At 41.4% G+C, this 22,581-nt stretch overlaps 1 protein-coding gene across 2 annotated transcripts in view; it reads left to right on the forward strand.

The window, feature by feature from the left end:
- The window catches only part of LOC138503492 (hatching enzyme 1.2-like), a 650,573-nt gene that overhangs the window by 529,353 nt on the left and 98,639 nt on the right, over window positions 1–22,581 (forward strand). For both annotated transcript variants that reach the window (XM_069623268.1, XM_069623269.1), the window contains exon 11: window positions 17,052–17,170. In XM_069623268.1, the coding sequence (XP_069479369.1) occupies window positions 17,052–17,170 (119 nt within the window). The remainder of the gene's footprint in view (window positions 1–17,051; window positions 17,171–22,581) is intronic.

Here is a 22,581-nt window from a genome sequence, read left to right on the forward strand (position 1 = left end):
TGTGTCACAACTCCACCCCCCTTGTGTACGTTTCATGTAAATTGTGTTGTGTGCACCATGTGTTAATCATGCCTTGGACTGACGCAAGTCTGAGAGCACACCTTTCCCTGCCTACTAGGGTTGTTACCCCTTCCAACTGTGGGAAATGTGTCTTTGATTGAAGTTTTGACCTCTGCAGTTTCGAGGTCTACACACATATGTGTTATCACTTTTCATCACTAAACCTTGTCCGTCCACATTGTACCTTTCGTGCTTATCGAAAGATCTGTAAAATAAATTGTCTTGATTACTTAAAACTTTCTGTGTTGATGCGAATAAACACACACACACAGAACTTGGTCTGGATCTCGTCATCCTGATTTTTTTGTTTATTATATGTTTACCCTCCTGGGTAAATCAGGACCCCGCCAGGTGCCCTACCATTTATATTCTTGGTAAATGGAAAGACATTTTTCCCTCCTTTTTACCCATTTCTGCGCGAGAGGTTTTATTCATTTCTCCATGTTCAGAGGTTTTTTGGAGTGTGGCCACTGTTCGCCCATCCATCTGGGTAACATCAGAGACCACATTACAATCCTCCAACTGAACATGTGTAACAACATCATTCAGAAATTTGTCATTTTTTAATTCTGTGCATTTGCGATCATTTAGTGTGATACCAGCCCTTTCAGCCTCTTCAAAAATATGTGGCTCAAAGAATTCTTCAGGTGATTGACTTGTACCCTCCTTGTGAGTATTTCCTTTTTCTGTCTGTGTTTGGTCATTGTTTAGCTTGCCCAGGGAAGGAGCTATAGCATCCCCACTTACTCCCTGTTCACTGGTATTCCCCATGCATGAGTCATTTTTCTTAAATCTGTTCCTTTGTTCTTTTGGAATTCCTAATGTTTCTTTTTCATTTGTGCCAATATTTACTGTTTCATTTAGCTCTAAGTTAAACCGTACCTCTTTTTTAGAAGTATTTGCACTTTCTGTCACAATTTCATTTACTGGTACTTTCATTTTTAATCCATTAGGCATCTCAGAGTCGTTATGCAAAATTATATCAGAGCAATCTGTCATTTTGGCACTGCAGTTATCATGAGTACTTAGTCACTTTTCGGAAGCCCCCCGGTCATTGCTATGGCCATCAGCCCCCTCTTTGGAAGGTTGTTTTTGCGCTGTATAGAGCTTTCCTATTTGCTTAGCTAACATTTTCACTTGGGCCTCAAGGCACTGGAACCTTTCCATCTCTCTAGGATCCTCTTTCTGTGGCCTAGGTCGATATTGGTTGTTTTCCCCCGGATTGGATCTATTCTGATACCTCTCAGGTGATTGATGTCGGTTGGGATGGTTTCTGAACTCTTGATTCATTTGTGGAGGGGAGCGGGTTGCACCCATCCTTTGATTATAGTCCCCTGGTGGGGAATCATTGTACTGGTGTGGACTGTAGTTCACGTTTTGCCTCATGTCCTGTCTCTCAGATTGTGGGTACTGGCCCCTATGTTGATTTCCATTATCAGTAAATCGATCCACATATCGGGGCCTATCCTGATTACCATATATCATGGTGCTGGGATCAAATCTGCTCTGTGTCCCCAATGACTGGTAGGGACCATCATTTCTTTGATCTTGATTTTGTCTCTGGTTATTGTTCATACCTGCCATATCAGGCCGGTATCCTACCCGGGATCTGTCCCCTAAATACCTAGGGCTGATGTAGCTCTCCCTATTACTAGGATCATGTGATTGGAACATTGGTACAGGAAATGGCGATCTTTGTTGATTACCCCTTTGTTCAGGTGTCACATTATTTTTACCTTGGCTTTGAGCAGACTCAAGGGACATTTTGGCTGACCTGATTTCCATTACTGTGGCTGAGGGTTCTTTAGATTTAGGTCTAGTATCTTTCATTTTATCACTTTCTCTACCCTGACAATAGAGTACCTCATATAGTTTTGTTCTTTGATGTACAATCCATTCAAGGGACTTGTCACGGTCAAATTCACGGACCAATTGGGATATGATGTCTTTCTGTAGCCCATAGAAGTATGCAGTTTTAAACTCATTGGAATTTGAGTCAAAAGATACATCAAAGCGAGAAAATGCTCTTTTTAAGTCTTGTAAAAATTGGCGAGGGGATATATTAGGTCCAGCAGTAATTGTGTACGCGACTTTCTTTGCCTCCTGCAATGACTGAAAAGGAGAAAAATGACGCCTAATTTCTTTTTCAAACTCCAGCCATGTCATATTCTGCTGTTCATTTAATCCCCTCATGATTCTGGCCGTCGGGGCATCTAAAGTTAAATGAAAATATTGTCTGTACTGTTCCTTAGGTATCTGGAGTGCTTTAAAAATGTCATGCACCGCTTCTAAGTGATCCTCAATGCAGCATTCACCTCCCTTTTTAAATGGTTTGATCAGGGCTTTAATGGATTTCATTATTTTTATGGGGCTACTTGTTGCAATGCATGGAATTGCACTATTTTGTGATTCAATCCTGTTTTCAGGTGTATGAGATTGGTGGCTGCCCCCAATGGGAGTATCAAATCCCCCAAGGGCGCTGCAACCAAGTTCAGTCACCGGCCCAGTCACTGGAGCACTAGCTCTTTGGGCAGAGCTAGAATTCACCTCCACTCCATTGAATGTGGTGCCCTGCCGCCTCTCCTGGGACCTGGGAATGCACATTTGCTGTTCTAAGTCCTTACACTTTTTAAGGAGTCTGTTGGCTTCATCTTGCAAATAGTTGTTTTCACCATTAATTTTATTAATCACCTCCTGCATGTCGCACATTTGCATTTGGCATTCATTGAACTCTTTATTTCTTTTGTCTCTTTCTTGAATCATTTTAATCATTTCTTGTTCTGCACTCTGGAGATCACCTTCTTTTTCACAATGTTCTTTTTGTAAAATCTGCATTTCTGAAACAACCTCAACTTTATCCTGCCTAATGTGATCCACTAAGGCTTTTAAGTGTGCCAATTCTTGCTCACTATCTTCAAATTGTTTCTTGCTTTTGGATAACTGAGTATCAAAGTCTCTGCATTTTAATTGCATGTCTTTTTGGCATATATCCAATTCTGCTCTCAACATTTCCTGATTTTTACTTGCCCCCTCTAATTCAGTCTTTAACCGGTTAATTAGCTGAGTATCATTCTCTTGCATTCGCAGGGACTTGTTTAAAATAAACCATATTTTGCCGCATAGCCGTATTAAACAGTCTTTCTCTGCACTTTTATCGGCTGCATTCAATAATCTTGTAAGGCAGACCTGAATTATGCTGCCTTCTGCAAAAATATTGTCTAGTTTTTCTTTCTGCACCTCACCCTGAATGCGGCTACTCCATTCTAACGTGCTATTTGACGACCAATTCCCATGTGCAAACAACTTTGCCTCTAAATATTGCACTAGATCTGAGAATGTGGTTTCCCTTTGTGACATTCTGAAATTCGTTTTTAGTGGCACACTGCTATTATAAAATGGGTTCCCTTTAATGTGCAAATGGCAGTGTGAGACACGCTTGCCACGCCCAGTAGGTACACTATGATCACTTTCCCGGCCTGCAACGCACCATAAATATGTAGGGTATTTTGTGGAGATTTGGGGCCTGACGGTATTTTATTACCGCCGAAAAATAACTTAGCAATAATCACTCCTCGTATTCAGATTGGGCCCTGTACAACAATAATACAGTGGACATGCATTATTTCAGCACCCAGACATGCATATTTGGTATGCGTGGTTGGTATGCGTGGTTGGTGGTATTTTGGTGAGCATAATTCCCTTGTTTTATTTGTGGCCCCAATGTCCAGAATCCCTTATCTTTGCTTAGATTTTTCGTGTAATCACTAGAGAGACCTCAGACCTACATTTTAGGAATACCACATTTTCAGTGTTAGTGTTAGTGTGCCACCATGGACGATCTCACTGACTTATTTACGACAGAGAGCTATATGTGGTCATTTTGTGGTAATTTCCACTACCTTATATACGGTAGGGAACTATGTTCAGAGAGTCCCTCTTCCCGTTGGCTCATGTACCTCCAACGAGCTATGCTACAAACAATCACTCTCAACTCTCCATACTGAATATGATCATGCACACATCTGTCTTAGAATGACAATTGCATTGTTTAAAAATCTCCCCTCATCAGCACTGTATTGGTAAATAGAAGACACACCACCCGTCTGCTTTCAAATATTTTTCTGTATTATAAAAGTTGCATTTAAACACGATCTCACTCTTTACAGAAATAACTAAAACAGCACATTAACAGCATTGTCTGAAATACACTGAAAAAAAAACTGGCAGAGAACAGAACATAATTTGCAACATTAACGTGTGATTAAGGCACCGGAATCTCTTTTCCTACTCTGACTGAACATTCTCGTCTCGTACACACTTAGCTCCCACACTTATGTAATTACCTTATCTGTTCAGTCAAGTTTTCTTTAGCTGTTCTCTTTCTGAATGTGGCTCCCTTGAAGATTAACCCCAGTAAAAAGGATCGCCTTTCCTTATCAAACCGGGGTCATTGCCTGGAATTCTCAGCTTTTGCAGATAGGAATGCTCCAAGCAGGAAAAAATAGGTCCTTCTCCCAGTTCTGCCAAATCTTGACTGCCTTCTCTCTCCTCAAACTCCCCCCAGCAAAACTCTGATCACTCCCTCTAGCATGATACTTGCTATGACGCTGCTCCAATCAGAATCAATCATGCCATCTCCTCCTTCTCTACACAATGGCTCATTTTTATAGTAATACTTTGTAACCAACTGATTTCCTGTTCTTTCGAGCCCTTTTGCTTCCTGAATTTATGTGGACAGGGCAGCAGAGATGAGAAAAAAAAATGGATGTGCGTATAAAAGTTCACTTTCAGAATAGGCCTAATTCTGCAGTGGAGACACATTTTTATTAGTGGATTATGTTTCATTAGTCAGGTTAGTTATAAGTAATGTTAGTTATTATTTTCAAATGTGTCTCTCGCACCATAGGCATTTCAGGTGAAAAATAGTGTGCATTTTTGAATGTGCACGTGTGCTTTTAACTGTAAAAATAGATTTGCATCTTATATGTTAAAATCGTTTTTGACTGAATGGCCTGTCTTTCCTTGTTAATCTGGTAACACATATAGCAATGCACCGCACCCTTGTGGTGGTGCTGCAAAAAAAAAAAATTGCTACCTGTGCAGTAGTGCTGTACTCTGTGCTGTTTGCTACCGGTGCAGTAGTGCTGTACTCTGTGCTGTAACACGCCAAATATCCTTACATACCCTCCTTTTCTGGTAACACATATAGCAATGCACTGCACCCTTGTGGTGGTGCTGCAAAAAAAAAAATTGCTACCTGTGCAGTAGTGCTGTACTCTGTGCTGTTTGCTACCGGTGCAGTAGTGCTGTACTCTGTGCTGTAACACGCCAAATATCCCAACAGTCTGGCTAGGTCACATGAGCCTGCAACGTCCTTTCTCGTTGTCATTGGGTACAAGTGAGAGCTATACGAGTGTATAGTAGATTCACTGTTTCACTCAGATACAAATACCAATAGCAAAAGAAAAACATAATAAAGTGTTGATACCAAGGCATGTTAATTAGAGATACGACTGTTGAAAAGGATTACCATTATGCTGTTATCCACTCATAAAACGAGAAAAGTTGCGAGTATTCATTACTCCCTTTTGGGTATGGGGAACTAACATAGGAGTGAGCCTCCAAATAGTTAAAGGGGCTAGCACTGGAAAGGAAATATGTGAATTAAAACGATGGACAATAAAAGATGGGTGGCACTGGCATATGCTGTCATAGTAGTATGTTTATGGTAAGTGATGAAAAGCTAAAGTTGGCAATAAAAATCATACATGGTTGCTAACAAATCAAGAAATGCTGATATGAGATGCAAAAGACAGGAATATAACAAGGTGCAGATAAGGGAGAAATGTACCCACGCTGCGCATGAATTTAGAGGAATACATTCAATTCCGTGTCTGAATTTAGGCCCATGCTGGTGCAACGAAGTTTGACAATGGTCCGTGTCTCCAGCTGGCGCAGTAACAATTGTCGATTGCCACCTCTCGGGTGGACATGTGCTTGCATAAAACCAATGAACTTGAGGTCATTCACTGAATCAAGTTGATGGTGTTGTTGCCAGTGCATGGCAAGAGGCAATCTCGGATCTTGGCTTTTCAGATGGGCAAAATGTTCTCGGATGCGTACTCGTAGCTCTCTTATAGTGGATCCAACATATACTTTGCTGCATGCACACTGGATAGCATACACTATAAATTTTGATTTGCAGTTAATGAAATCAGAGATACGTATCGTGAGCCCTTGGTGGCAGCTGAACACATTCTGATTAAGAGCAAATTTGCAGAAATTGCATGCGCCACATTTAAAGAAACCAGAGGGTTTCAGCAGGTGCCATGTGCGAGGTTGCTCATGCGCAGGCGTTGGTTTGTGGAACGAGGGGCACAGTCTGTTACGCAAGGTTGTGTTGCGAGTAAAGATACATTTCGGTTTCTTGGTAATATATGGTTGTAAATCCGAATCAAGACCCAATAGATGCCAGTGCTTGTTCAGAAGCTGGTAAATCGTGCTGTTATCTTGTGAGAACTTGGTGATAAACTGCACATTGTCAGATTGATTGGTGTTGCTTACTTTTTGGCTGTTTAAAATCGAATTCCTGGTCATCTGTTTGCTGCGATTTAATCCTTTGTTAATGGAGTATAACGAGTATCCTCGTTCCAGAAACCTCTGCCTGATCATGGCACTCTCTTGTTCAAAGGCCGCTTCGGTGCTGCAATTGCGTCGTGCACCGTGGAACTCCCCAAATGGGATATTGGTAATAACAGATCTCCTGTGGCAACTGGAGGCATGGAGAATTCCATTGACAGCGGTTGTTTTGCGAAAGGTTTTGGTCTGTAGCATACCGTTGCTAATGTGTATTTGCAAATCCAAAAATGCTAATGAGTCAGAGTTTATGTGGCCGGAGAACTCAATACCAAAGTCATTATGGTTCAGGTAGTTAGAAAATGTTTCATTTACGGCATACCTCAATCCTGTTTCCCACTGGTCACATTGTATTCTGAAGTGATTTTGCCATTTCCATTGAAGGAGGGACTTCAAGAACCACAGCAATAGCAGAGCATTGGTGGAGTGCTGATTGAGTGTTCCTTGTGGTTTCTGTACTTGTCACATTGGATTCCAAAGTATTTTTGCCATTTCCATTGAAGGAGGGTCTTCAAGAACAACAATAGCATAGCGTTTGTGGAGTGCTGACTAAGTGTTCCATGTTCCCTTGGGATCGCGGGCCCGGGACTTGCAAACTAGGGGACCTAAGCCAGAAAGACTTGTATTGAGAAGATGAGAAGGTGATCATTGCCTCTCCTTCATGTAGCCCCAGTCAGAGGGTTTACTCCACGTTAGTTTCACCTTTTTGCTCTATAATCCAAGCCAGTGATTCTAGCTCCCACCCTCAAGCTCTGTTATTACTGTTACTACTGACTTGTTATTTTCCTATCCGGGAAGTGAGCAGTTGCTACACGTAGTGAGACAAAAAAGTTGAGGCGCTGTGTTTCGTTGTGCCCTCTGAGTTTTCTCCATGTATGCTCAGACGTTTCATCATTGCTATAGAGCTGTCTCTGCTGGTTACTCTTAGAGGAAGTATTTAATGGATAAAGTACAAATAAAAAGTCCACTTTTAGCACGGAGCAAGTAGCTCGGTGTGTGTTATGGCTTCGGGCTTAAGGATTAAAGGAGAGATCTGTAATTCTTCCCACAATCCATCCGCTTAGACATTCGAAAAAAAACGTATCGTTGTCAGAAAGTGAGTTAGATTTGACCCAAGCTGATATACTTAAACCAACCCTGTCTTTGAGTGGTAACGTGAACAAAGGACTGTCACTTGAAGATACTGATGTGGGGGTAGGAGAGGCAAATAAAAGCATCTTGAGTTGTGCCTGTACCAACCATAACATGTTTTGCTTTTATTCCGACCTTCAATTAACTAAATGGCACAGAAACGGCCGCAAGCAGTGTGGCAGGGATTCTGCAATCTGCTTTGCCACCCACAAGTTTAAAAGTGTATTCAATCCTGGCTACCACAACTGAAACCTTTGTTATTGAGCGCCAACAGCCTTTTCTACCCCTAAACCAACTACTTCAAATTGTTTGACTAATCTAAATTTGTCCCATGCTACACCTATTAATGATGAGGAGCGATGACAAGACCCTGCTTTAAAATATGGGAACCAGGTGTCCTCTATTTCCCTGTGGCTAGATGAAAATGAGGAGGGGGTGTTGATAAAAATGACTCCTTCCATATACTATAATCAGCTAGTAAAGGCCTCTTAAAGGAAATTACTGATATGGAGATCTCTGTTTTTTGTGACCGGGCTGATATATTGGGACATAAGGCCCAAACAGATTTTAAGAAGAATGTTTATGCCTTTTGTCTCCAGTCAATGGAGCCTGGGAATTTGGGATCTTCACCTTGATTTTATGGTCATTGTGTGCTGTCAGATGGTCATCATGTTATTTAATATCTAAATCGATGTTTGTGAGAAATATTTACTTTCCTTTCCCATCCCCCCCACCTTTTCAAGTTGCATCTGTTTTCTCTGGAGGTGAATGGTGGAGAGTGAGTTACATCAGAAATCTATTGCAATTGAAACAGCAATTCAGTCTGATGAATTTGTTGAGGGTCGTGTATTTGGAACAAGCAACTTAAAACACACTTTTGAGGTCATTATACACTCTGCATAGTTTACCATCATCATCTGCCTCTATCTGTCACTTTAGTCACACTAATGCTGAATAAATCCTATCTCTACTGATGAAGGCTAACCCCTCTTGTGACCCATCAGACCCTCTTACTCATTATCTAGTCAAGCCCATTGGCCCTTTAGTGGTCTCTCACCTAGCTGAACTCTTCAACCTGTCCCTTGTCTCTGCTTGCTTTCCCTCTATTTCAAGAAAAGTCTAGTGTCATCTCTCTGCTAGAAAACAATGGGCTGACCAGAATCTTCTGACAAGCATTTTCCCTTTGTCTCTCCTCCTGCACTACTTAAAGTGCTGGAAAGGGTTGTATTGAGCTGCCTTACCAATTTCTTATCCACAACCTTGGAGATATCCACCAAGCAGGTTTCCACTCATGTCACTCCACGGAAACTGCTCTCATGAATGTCTCCAACTTAATTGACTCTGCTAAGCACTCAAACCTATCCTCTATTCTAAATCTCATTGAGCTGTCTGCTGCTTTTGACACAGTTGATCATGCTGATCTCCGTAATACTGTCTCTCTTCTTGGGATTTGCAATCAAGACCTTGCCTGGATTGAATCCTGCCTGGCACCTCGCAAATTGTCTGTCTCCTGGAACATCAACACCTCTCAACTAATTCCTCCAACTGTTGGTATCCTACAAGTCTCTGTCATGTTTCCTCTCCTCTTTTCATTGTACACTTCTTCTCTTGAGCCACTAATCTCCTCCTTTGGTCTCGCTTACCAACTCTTTGCAGACATCACCCAAATCCTCTCTTTTGCCAAATTCTCCTATGGTCTCTCTATCAAAATTTCCAACTGTCTTTCTGCCATTAAATACTGGATGGTTTTGCACTCTCTGATGTTAAACTTTTCCAAAACACAGGTGCTCTTGTCACACACCAAATACTCTCTCTCATCTCCTCCTTGCCTATCTAGTTCCCACCTGACATACTCCTCTTCAGCTAGAAACCTCTGTATCATCTATAACTCTTCTCACACCTTCCCCATTTCATCTACAAAACCTCAACAGTTGCTCTCCTCTACCACCTAAATATTAGGATAATCCGGCACCTCCTTCCTTTAACACTACAGGGAATCTCTTAACCAATTGTCTTTTCTCTAAACTGAACTACTGTGCCAGCATCCTCTTTGGTCTGCCCAACTATAATTTCTGTCCTCTCAATAAGAGAATTAACCTTGCTAGAAGGACTCTCTGTGAGCTCCCTCAGTTAACACCTACTTCCATCACCAGATGTCTTCTCCTGGTTCACAAATCTATCCACAATAAGGCAATACTCTGTGCATCTTCTTCTATTCAACTCTACAAGCATTCTCGTAATCTCCATTCTGCATCATCGACTACCCTTGCCCTCCATGTGCTTCCTCTCACTTTTGTGTTTTCTTTCTTCTTGGTCCACTTGTATGGAACTATCTTCCCCGTGACATCCAACAACAGTCCACATGGATTATGTCTGAAGCCACACTGAAAACCAACCTCCTCACCTTGCTCTGTCCAGTACTTTTTCTGCCTCCATTACAACACTTCTTCCACCCTGGTCATATCCCTGACAAAGCTGCCATACCACTTATCTGCAGTTAAAAATGTCTAATGTTGATTGCCCTTAATCTGTGTCAATCCACCCATGTATTGTCCCCTGGGACTGTTCCATTTACTCACCACCACAACCTGGTCAGAATGTCACTACCCCACTGTAAGTAGTGGTAGAAGTAATGCTTCCTATTAAATCTGAAATCGTATCCACTGTGCGTTATTTTGCTTTGTGATCAAATCATTGTTCTTCTGTGTATGTAAATAAATAATTAAATGCATTGCGTTTGATGAATACGTGTGATGAATACCCACACCATTCCTGCTCAGTTACTCTGACTCTGGTTGCATGCTTACTCTAGGTTATATGTATACAAAATCTGCATGGTCAGTGCATGTGCTGTGCATACACAATGTGCAAGTTCAGTCAATAGGTCGTGTACTATTATGTGCTCAATCAGTGTGCTGTGAACCCAGTGTGTGTGTATAAAAACAGTGAATCATTTACATATGTAGAATATGCCTGTTCACTTGACTTGAGCGAGTATGTATGTTCAGGTTGCATGAAATGCGTCCAGTGTGCATTTACAATCAATGTGCTGCATAGCCAGAAATGAGGCCCAGGGTGTTTTATATTTAACACAGTTATGCGTGCTGAGTAGTTGTTTTTCACATCCAGAATGTGGATGTTCAGTCAATGTGCTAGATAAATAATACAGGCCTGATTCATAGATTTTTTTGCACGGTGCAAACTGGCTTTTAACTGGTGCAAAGTGACTTTGCAATGCCAACAAACACCCTGATTCATGGAACTTTGCAAAATGTCTTTTTGGCGTGCAAAGTCACTTTGCACCGTGCAAAAAGATCCAAGAATCAGGCCCTAAGTCAACTATCAGTAGGTAGGCTGTTTTTCAAAATGTGCATATGAATTCAGTGTGTTCCATAAAAAGAGTATGTATTTCTATTAGGCTTGTAAAGTATTTATACACACTCAGAAATTAGGAGCTGCGCCAGTTTATTCATACTCCGTGTACTTGAATTTTATTTTTTTTGCCCTCAATGATGACACGTGTTTCGGCTCTTAAAAGCCTTTAACAAAACAGGGCTATTGAAACTAATATTTACAAATCCAAAAACACATAAATAAAGTTATTACAAATAAATGAACAGACATGTGTATGTATTCACCGAGATTAGGGGTTTGAGTAGGGAAGGATTGTTAGGTAAATTGACAAAAAAATAACAAAAGTGAAATGAATAAAAAGAACACATAGTCAGAATAACAAACAGTATCTCAACAGAAATACATTAACATACCCTTCCATATTGATTTCAAGTAATGTAACTCATATTGTTTATTACCTTCTTAGTGTTGTGGCATTTGAAATCCTTTTCAGTTTGTATTTGCTCCTTATATCTGGGGTCCAATCCCTGTGAATAAACGTCAGGGTATTGTAAATTCTCTATCCTCACTTACATTCATCCCTCAGGTGCTCTACTCTATTCATTAAATACATCTGTCAGCCCAATGTTAATGCTTCGTTGCTTGTGTCTCCTCAGACATGTTATATATCTGCTAAAGCTTAAGCAATGCCAAATTGTCTATAAATGCATCACATGTGTGTGTTATCGTTCCTAATTTGCTTATGCCACCGCAAAGCGATTGTGACTAATTTTATATGACATTATGTCAATTGACACTCAATCAACATTGCATAAAGCTCTCATTGAGCTGCTAAAGCTAAGCAATACCAAATTGTCTACAAATGCATCACATGTGTGCGTTATGGTTCCTAATTTGCTTATGCCACCGAAAAGCGCTCGTGACTAGTTTTATATAAGACATTGTTGTCAATTGACACTCAATCAGCATTGCATAAAGCTCTCATTGAGCGTCCGCTTATTAGAAAATGTATTAAATTCTTTCCCGCCGCCTTCGCTATAATTCCGTGTTTGCATTTAGTTCCCCTTTCACCTGGCATATGCACGTCTTGTACCCCAGTTCCTTCGATGTCTTTTGACTTCTTGTTATATATCATACGCGTTTCCCCTTATATTTAGACAGCATTGGCGGTTTCTTACCTCGGCTTCCAGCCTTCCGGCATCCTTCGCGTTCGCACTGCCACTTACGTGCTGGTCTAAATCTCACCATTTTAGAGAAACTTTGTTAGTTACCTTGGTAACGAACAAAGCCTCAGTCCTTCCTCAGTTCCTACTACCGCGTCTAACAGATTTGGACGCCATGTTATGGGAAACTAAATAACAGATCCAATAATAAAATACAGGAATTAAACACCCAACAAGAGAATTTGCCTATGAAGGAATTGAAACCTCAATCAAAATTTGTCCCGCAGCTACCCCCTGACAATGTGATTGACACGTTTTATAAAGTGGTATCAGAGGAATTTTATAAACTATCAGAAAGGAATACTAAACATAATCATAATTTCAATCTGTCATTTAAGGAATTTCAGGCAATCCAGAATCTGATGGAAGACACTTCAGTGGTAATTAAACAAGCTGATAAGGGAGGCAATATTGTGATTATGGAAAGAACAGACTATCTTAAAATGGCCATGAATCACTTAGATAGCCCAGGATGTTACGTTAAAATACCATCAAACCCTAAGAAAGAAATTGTATCACATATAGGGAAAAAGATTATGGAATGGCACAAAGAGGGATTGCTCAGCGATGAAGAGAGAAATGTCCTCATAATAAAGGAACCAGTCACACCTATCATGTACTTCCTGCCAAAAGTGCATAAGAAATTCACAGACATACCGGAAGGCAGGCCAATCCTTAATGGGATAGGCTGATCTAGATAATGTACTGAAACCTAAAGCAAGCAAACTGAAATCGTTTATAAAGGACACCACAGATGTCATTATAAAGCTAAAAAACATTGAATGGAATGAAGGACTTAAACTAGCTAGTCTAGATGTGAAATCTCTCTACACATCAATTCAACACAACTGGGCAATTAAAACCATCGATCATGCATTCAAAGAAGAATCAACCTCGATGTATCAACAGATAGAGATCATCAAAGAGATGTTGAAACTAACACTGGAATATAACACTTTCAATTTTAACAACTGTTTCTACAAACAATTGAAAGGAGTAGCAATGGGCACCAAATATGGCGCTGCTTTAGCCAATCCATGTATGGGCCTATTTGAAGATAAGGTTGTGTACTTAGATGAAGCCTTTCCAAACCAATTGATTCACTGGATGAGATTTATAGATGATGTGTTGATTATTTGGAATGGCTCAGAAGAACAATTTAAGAATTTCATGAACAGGCTAAATGTCAACAGATATGGTATTCAATTCACTGGGAACTGTGACCCAACAACTATCAACTTTCTTGATATCACAATCTACATAGATAACAACAGCATAAAAACAAGAACCTATAGGAAAGATACAGAGGTCAATTCAACTTTGCATGCAAATACCTGTCATCGACATTCAACAATACACAATATCCCGAAGGGGGAATTTGTGAGGGCAAGAAGAAACAGCTGCACACAGAGAGACTTTGAAGAAGAATGTAATTTATTGAAAACCAGATTCTTGCAGTGCGGGTACTCTGAGAAATGTGTAATAAAAGCTTACAGCACAACTAAAAACTGGACTCAAGAACAAACGTTAATCCCAAGTATATCAGTGATCAAAAGTAAAGAACAAGAATGGAATTTGGGTTTCATAACTAAATTCAACAAAGATAGTCAAGAGATTCAAAAAACTTTACAGAAACATTGGCATCTGTTAAAACTTGACAAACACATTAGAACTCAAATTGGAGATAAAACAAGGATAATATTCAAGAAAGAAGATACATTGAAGACCAAATTAAGTCCATCGCTCTTACCAGAAGTTAGGAAAAGCAACGACAATCTATGGACCCTACAACCTAATAGAGGCCTCAGAAAATGTGGGACATGCATGATATGCATATATGCAAGTGAACCGATTGACGTCATTAAAGACAGAAATGGAAAAGAAATCAGAATTAAGCATGTGATAAACTGCAGAACAAAATTTGTAATGTATGGGATAATCTGTGTGTGCGAGAAAATGTACATTGGCAGTGCTATTCGAGAATTGCGCATAAGAATCAGAGAGCATTTGGCAAAAAAAGGGCAGCCAAGACCAAAGATTGCCCCTAGCAGCACATTGGCAGAAAGAACATCAAAAAGAGAAGAAAGAAGATCTGAGAATAATTGGAATACAACTAGTCCAATTGGGCAGAAGAGGAGGGGACAGTGAAAAAGCACTATGCCAGGCAGAAGCCAGAATTATCTGAAAATTGAATAACACAATCACTGGTTTGAACTCTGACAACGAAATGGCATCTTTTCTCTAAACCCCTGATGAGATTGTCACCCGAGGTTACAAAAGCCTTCTATGACCAGTTAAAATTGAATTGATCGATCTGGTCCCTAAGGACATTAATTTGTAGAATGTATTTGAGAGCAATGTATCTAATGCTCACTAATAACCAAGTTATGACATTTTTGAAACAGACTAAGTATAGAGATGGGTATGGTTACTTAATATGGTATGTGTAACATTAGAGTGAAGAATAACAACTTGTTTGGATAAGACACATGTGAATATTGAGACTTCATGCTTATAATCAAAAATCTTAAGGAATAAAAATTGCGACATTGCGATTGACCAAAACTAACAAGAATGAGTTGAGTTATCTAAACCATCATTATTCAAACACCTCGATCGCAATTTTTTATACTTAAAAGTATAATTGACAGGGATATGTAGGAAGAGATTTATGTATATCAACCTGGCATATGCAAACATTGTGTCAGTAATCATTTATACTAATAATAGAACATCCTAATGTTCATGAAAGGGTATTATGCAATAAACTAATGTGAGAGGCAAGCAATTAGTATCCCGAAACATGGCGTCTAAAACTGATAGACTCGTTAGTAGGTACTGAGGAAGGACTGAAGCTCTGTTCATTACCAAGGCCAGAAAAGGACATTATACGATAGACTAACATGAGTGGCAAGTATTTAGTTTCCCATAACATGGCGTCCGAATCTGTTAGACGCGGTAGTAGGAACTGAGGAAGGACTGAGGCTTTGTTCGTTACCAAGGTAACTAACAAAGTTTCTCTAAAATGGTGAGATTTAGACCAGCACATAAGTGGCAGTGCAAATGCGAAGGATGTCAGAAGGCTGGAAGCCGAGGTACAAAACCGCCAATATTGTCTAAACATAAGGGGGAAAAGCGTATGATATATAACACAAAGTCGAAAGACAGCGAAGTAACAGGGGCACAAGACGTGCATATGCAAGATGAAAGGGGAACTAAATGCAAACACGGAATTATAGCGAAGGCGGCGGGAAAGAATTTAATACACTTTCTAATAAGCCGACGCCCAATGAGAGCTTTATGCAATGCTGATTGAGTGTCAATTGACAACAATGTCTTATATAAAACTAGTCACAAGCGCTTTGCGGTAGCATAAGCAAATTAGGAACCATAACGCACACATGTGATGCATTTATAGACAATTTGGCATTGCTTAGCTATAGAAGCTCAATGAGAGCTTTATGCAATGCTGATCGAGTGTCAATTGACAATAATGTCATATATAAAACTAGTCACGAGCGCTTTGCGGTGGCATAAGCAAATTAGGAACCATAACACACACATATGATGCATTTATAGACAATTTGGCATTGCTTAAGCTTTAGCAGATATATAACATGTCTGAGGAGACACAAGCAACGAAGCATTAACATTGAGCTGACAGATGTATTTAATGAATAGAGTAGAGCACCTGAGGGATGAATGTAAGTGAGGATAGAGAATTTACAATACCCTGACGTTTATTCACAGGGATTGGACCCCAGATATAAGGAGCAAAAACAAACTGACAAGGATTTCAAATGCCACAACACTAAGAAGGTAATAAACAATATGAGTTACATTACTTGAAATCAATATGGAAGGGTATGTTAATGTATTTCTGTTGAGATACTGTTTGTTATTCTGACTATGTGTTCTTTTTATTCATTTCACTTTTGTTATTTTTTTGTCAATTTACCTAACAATCCTTCCCTACTCCAACCCCTAATCTCGGTGAATACATACAGATGTCTGTTCATTTATTTGTGATAACTTTATTTATGTGTTTTTGGATCAGTAAATATTAGTTTCAATAGCCCTGATTTGAGAAAGGCTTTTAAGAGCCGAAACACATGTCATCATTGAAGGCAAAAAAAATAAAATTCAAGTACATGGAGTACGAATAAACTGGAGCAGCTCCTAATTTCTGAGTGTGTATAAATACTTTACTATTGCCAAGGTGGTTTTCTAGACCTCTTTACCACCTAACTCAGACAGGACGCAACAGACTAAGAATATACCTTTGAAAAATTCTAAAAAAGTTACTTTAAACTACCAATAGTGTCGCCTGACAGAATAGTCTCTAAAAAAGAGTCTAATCACGCGTATTCTATTAGGCTTGGTTCGCACACAAATTGTGCTTTCTTTCTGGATGTGACATGTATTAGTAAGTTGGTGAGAACGTTGCCACGTGTGTGTTTATTTCACAAAAGCACACATGCTTTGAAGATAACACTTCCAATAATGTCTGTCTTCCGTTGCATTAGTCAGCCGTGGTTTACTAGGGAGACTCCTTGCCTTTCGAGACTACATTGCTGGACATGGAAGGATGGTGTGCTACACTGTAAACGACTCAAGCTTTTGTGACTGTCCCTCTTTCTTTCCTAGTGCAATGTGGAAGGACGCTGACTGACAGCAGCGGAACATTGTCATCCCCAAACTACCCTTCCACATATGGCCCAAATACAAACTGCTCATGGGTCATTGTGGCTCCAAAAGGGTTCAAGGTAAGCAGAGGGCATGGCGGGAAAATATTTCATTACAAATTGGTTGCTTTCTTCGTGGACTGCATGGCAATTGGAGCTTCATTGTTAATGTCACTTCCTGGATCTGGGAAGCAAACACTGCAAACTGTTGAGAGGGACATACTTATTGTCAGATGTATGCACATTTTTCACCACAGCATATGCTATGCTTTGTGGCCATCTGGGGCTTTTGCCTACCGAGGCTGGCCATACAGTATAGCTACTGCATATGTTAAAGTGAGGTGCGAGGCATCTCTTAGCATGCCTGCCAGCCAGCCAGCATATGGAAAGGTGAAATGGCTGACTTCCATCCTCAGATTTCAAAGAGACCTGACTTTGAACCAAATGTTCTTGTCACCCATAACCCTTCGCATGTAGCCCATGGTAACGTCTGTGTGTTCCACATGTCCCCTTTTTCCTTCATCTGCCTACTTCAGATGCTGGTTTTGTTCCTCACTGGAGAGAGAGCGAGTGAGGGAGAGAGAGCGACAGACAGACAGACAGAGAGAGATAGACAGAAGGAGAGAGAGAGGGAGGGGATTGAGATGTGACATTGGGCCTCATTACAACCCTGGCAGTAGCCGTGCCTGTCACACAGACACGGCTGCCGCTAGAGTTGCATTTTTTCTGGCCCCTCGCAATGGGGACGTACAGGGCCATTCCAACCTTGGTGGACCCTGTATGTCCCCTTCGCCAGGGGGCGGAATCCATTACTCCCCATTCCCATTGAGCCCGATAGGGCTCAATGGGAATGGGGAGGTCGGATGCACCGGCACCATTTATAACGGTGCCGGTGCATATGACATGCTGTGCTCACGGGTGCCTTTCTGCCCGCCAGTTCAGACCTGGTGGGCAGAAAGGCACCCACAAGCACAACTCGTAGTTTGCCTGTCCGGGAACTATGGTACCGGCATGCTTACCAGTACCATAGTTCCCGGACCGGCGAACTTATAATGAGGCCCATTGACAGTAGAGAAATGCAAGCAGCTGGTGTGCACATAGGGGAGAAGAGGGTAACATTGTCAAGTTCTAAAGGAGAGATAGAGCACAACCTGGCTGCATACTGGATGTGCTATTTATAATAATAATATAATTTGTGTTTTTATTTATCACTAGCAAAAGTACCTGTTTTCCAAACCGGTTCTGTAGACAGACACAATAACACTCTCATCATTTGTTGAAAATCAATGATCCTGTAAGTCACTGTTCCGATTCGCTTATTGCTTCATGTGTTTTGCACCCTGAAGTAAACTGCACTGAGTATGGGCTTATGTGGCTGGCTTACATACCCCCGAGAAGACATTGGGGGGATGCGAGCGTTGGTGTGCTGCTGCATACTGGGACCTTCTGTGCTCTCTCCTCATCTGTCACCTGTTTCATACCGCAATCATCCCTCTTCTTAGTACTGCTATATCAAGTGTTGTTATCCCATTTAATTGTATTCAGTTCATCAACATCAGAGTGAAGAAATTCTAGGTCTGCCCTGCCATGAGAATCAAAATTCGGAAAGTGCAGGTGGCCCCATATCAGAGATAAGAGCTTTACCCAACAGTAAGTCATCCTGATGGCCACGAGCTTAATGTCACCATAGGAAATGATTCCAGACAAAATCTGTCTAGAGGGCAAAATATCAATCGGCAGATTTGTATTCAAGAAAACAAAGGTAAACTTTAGTTTCCTGACCCATTATAGTTGGATAGCTAATTTACCCGTAAAAGCTAAACGTGTGGAAAAAGTGTGGTTGTGCAGACATTCTTAGACTCAAAGAGTCTTTTTTTATTTTGTTATTCGTCCAATCAGTATTTTGGAAGCAGTACAGGATGGGTAGATGACTGGTGATATGGAATGATTGTTGGGAAATTGTTGATGAAGGACAGGTGGGGATGCTTGTTCTATTGGACCAACGCACTATATTTGACACCGCTGATCATGACACCCTACTGGAGAGTTTGTTCAAAGTAGATAATGGTGGAAGATCTGCATTCAATTGGTTTGCTTAATTTCTGAAAGATGATTACGAAATGATGCAGCTGGGGGAATTTATATGCATCATCGGTGTCGGGTAGACCCCTAATTTCCTCAGCCTAAACCAAATCCACCTCCTGAGGAACGAGTGCATGTTTTGTACGTAAAACAAGTTTATTGTTCAATTGTCCAGGGAGCAGTTAGATGGTGCTGTAGAGCCAAACTAACCCAAGTCTCATTGAACCACATCAGTTGATATATTTTATACATTTTTGCAATAGTTGAAACACTCCCAGATACTTTATTACAATCCACCCCCAAACATGATTGGCCAAAGCATACGCAAAGAAGTTCCATCTTTCTTCATATCTTTCCTTCTCATTGGTCATCGACAATCTTTGCTACCATCTTCAGATCATCTTCGAAGTCTACCTTTGCTGGGGATTGGTCCATGGTAGGTAGTGACATCATACCATAATAAAATATTCAATTGCAAACATAATTCATTTCTAATAACAATTGGCCTAAAGCAGTTTAACCTTAAGAGTGATTGTACATTGTCCGCATGGAAATATTAGCAACCTGAGGAAAAGCTAAGCAAACATATTTTCTTTGAACTACCTATTGCGATTTCATTGTCCTTGGTTTACTGGATCTTCTTAAGTCATTCGAATTTATGCAACTACCACTCCAGCACCATGGCCTCTAGTTCCACCCTGTGAGAATAATTGAATACCGGACACCATGGCCTCAGGCGCCATCTTTCCCCATCTTTATTGCTGGCAGGAACAAATGGCCAAACCCTCCTGTGCATCTTCAATGCAATGGGCAAGATTACATCTGTTCCTTGCCAAACTGTTAAGCCATCAACTACTGCGTCCTTTATGATGGCTGACCTTCTACTGGATGACTCATTCTTCCTCTGTCAATCCCGAGCCCGCAAAACCAGAAATGTCCCAGTTACCTACAATTAATTGTGTAACTTCGAGCTGCAAAGTCTGAATACATTCTCAAAACCCATTACATGCTGATTTATATAAACACCTTGTTAGGAAAGATTTCATATTTGAATGTAAATTTCCCTCCATGTGGCAACCCCCAAACTTTTTGCTGCTGTGTTACACCCTGATCTAACATTCGCCAGAGAAGCGCTGCCGTCCGCCGCACTCCTCTGGGCTTTCGCTCAATTCTTATGGGGAAGCTGACATGCCCTTAAGATAGTCAGTACTGGGAGACTTTTTTCCCCTTATTCCTTTCCTCATGTTGCAGCTTTTGTGCAACATGTAAAAAGAGTGCAATGTAACTTACTTTACCGCACTCTTGGGTCTCTAGTCATTCCAAAGGCCCTAGAAACTCTCGCTGGACTTATTATGAGCTGTGCAGGTGTGTCACGGACAGGACTGGTGGCAGCTATCGTTTATCTTATGTTTTGAAGACTTTTTTGCCATGTTATCCGCGCTTACCGCGTTTGGCACAAATAGGTGGACTGGCTCCAAAATGGCCATGCAACGCGGTTCTTTGTCCTGTCCTTTGGCCATCTTGCCCCTTCACCTTCCCCAGGTCGAGCCAACCCGGGTCAGTCTTTATTTGGTCATGCACTTTCCCGTGAAACCCAAAGCTTTCGTGGGCTTCTGCATGCCTTGTAAGTGTGCCTCCAGGATGTGGGCTGGGATGTCTGTTCCCAATACATATCCTGGGTGCCAGAGAGTCTGGAGTGTCCTCAATGCCTGGGACAACCGTGGTCCATGATTGATCCACGTATGGAGTGAGTGTGTGTGAGCAGATCTCCCATTGGGTCCTCTCCGTTGTGGCGCGAAGGTAACTTTGGATAAGAGGAGGCCGAAAACACCACTACCATGTTGATCTCCTGAGTTCACACCGAACAAGGGATATGGAATCAAGTATCCTGCAACAAGAAGCCGAGTCGAGGAACCGCTGGTGACCCGCTGGAAGGTTTGGCACCCTGAGCCTGCTGTCGTCCTGCGAGACCCCTCTGCATCTGATCGTCCTAGAAGGTCTGCGAAGGCGCTTCGACCCATTGGAGTAGTGGGACCAACTATTCTCGGCACCTTCATCAAACCCTGCAACTAAGCTTCTTCGGAAGTGTCCCTGGGCCAACCTGTGGGCTGACCAGCTTACACAGGATGTTTGCTCTGTCACTGCCGCCATTTCAGGGAAGCCCTCGAAACTTGGCCTACTGCTAGCTCTTTGTCCACGGCACCCTCACACCGAATTTCATACACTTGGCGTTCCCAGGTCTGAAGTGAGACAAGTGCGCCCGGACCAGAGTAAACGCAGTTGCCATAATGACCTGTGTATGTTCGCTGCATTTGTGACCCCCTCAACCCTGAATCATGCTACCGCGGAATCTACACGGTTGTCGAGACGTCCTGATTGTCGCATCCAAACCTGCCAGCAGCATGAACTGAACTGGCGAAGTCTGGGTCTGCCTGCGTCGGGGACCGGTGAGTAGTCCATACCCCAACTGGTGGCCCATAGCGCAGGAAACCACTTCTTTTCTACCGCTGTTACGAAATCGCGGATCCATCACGCACTTCACCCTGCCTCTGCCCGCAAGTGGAGATCTTGCTTGAGCAGTGGGGACTTGTTCTTCATCGCCTCATCCACATTCCTGAACTGTCAGAGACCCTTGATGAGACCCTATTTTGTCCATTGGCACAAGCGTGTGCATGTACTATTGAGCATAAGGCTCCTCTCTTCGTAGGGCTGGGACTGCCTCCTAGTTAGGTGTATTTCTGATGTTGAACTGGGTCTAATGATTACTTGCACTGCCTGTTTTCCTCCTCATCTAAGTGGTCTACATATTTTGTGCTCCTAACTCCTTAGACCCCTCGGTCTTGTATATATATTGTATTGATTGTGATGTGTTGGTTTACTTTAGTATTATTGTGATTCTTTGCTATGGTCGATGTTACAAAGGCCTTGTAATCAATGTGTCTATATTTTTAATATTTCGCCTGTCTGGAGTAATTTGTAAGTGTCCTTGCTCTGTGTGCTCATTGAGGCCTTTCAGTCACCCTCACCCCTCTTGAGACTTAGTCTTGACTGCTGCCATTGCTACCCTGATTGGTCTGGCTTGTCCAGAGGTTACCCTGTTCCAAGAAACTAGGCTGGCCTTCTGAACCTCTGCCCTTCCAGGTCAGAGTTCAGAAATCCATCTTAACACTGCTTATAAATTCCTTTTATGTTTTCCTCCATGTGCATGTCTTATAAATATTATTCCTTCTTTAATGCAGGATTTCAGGACAGGCCCCACTTCACATGCACATTAAAACCCTTTACGTCTCACAGTTTCTACGTACTTCGGAGCACCCTGTGTGTGAATCGTGTTCATGTTACATTTGTTAGTTTTAACATTTCATCTTTCTACGCTTGCAAATCTGATATGTATCAGTTCTAAACAAAAA

This window comes from Ambystoma mexicanum, chromosome 11 (assembly GCF_040938575.1).
Source record: "Ambystoma mexicanum isolate Mex_15411 chromosome 11, UKY_AmexF1_1, whole genome shotgun sequence".
Taxonomy (NCBI): Eukaryota; Metazoa; Chordata; class Amphibia; order Caudata; family Ambystomatidae; genus Ambystoma; species Ambystoma mexicanum.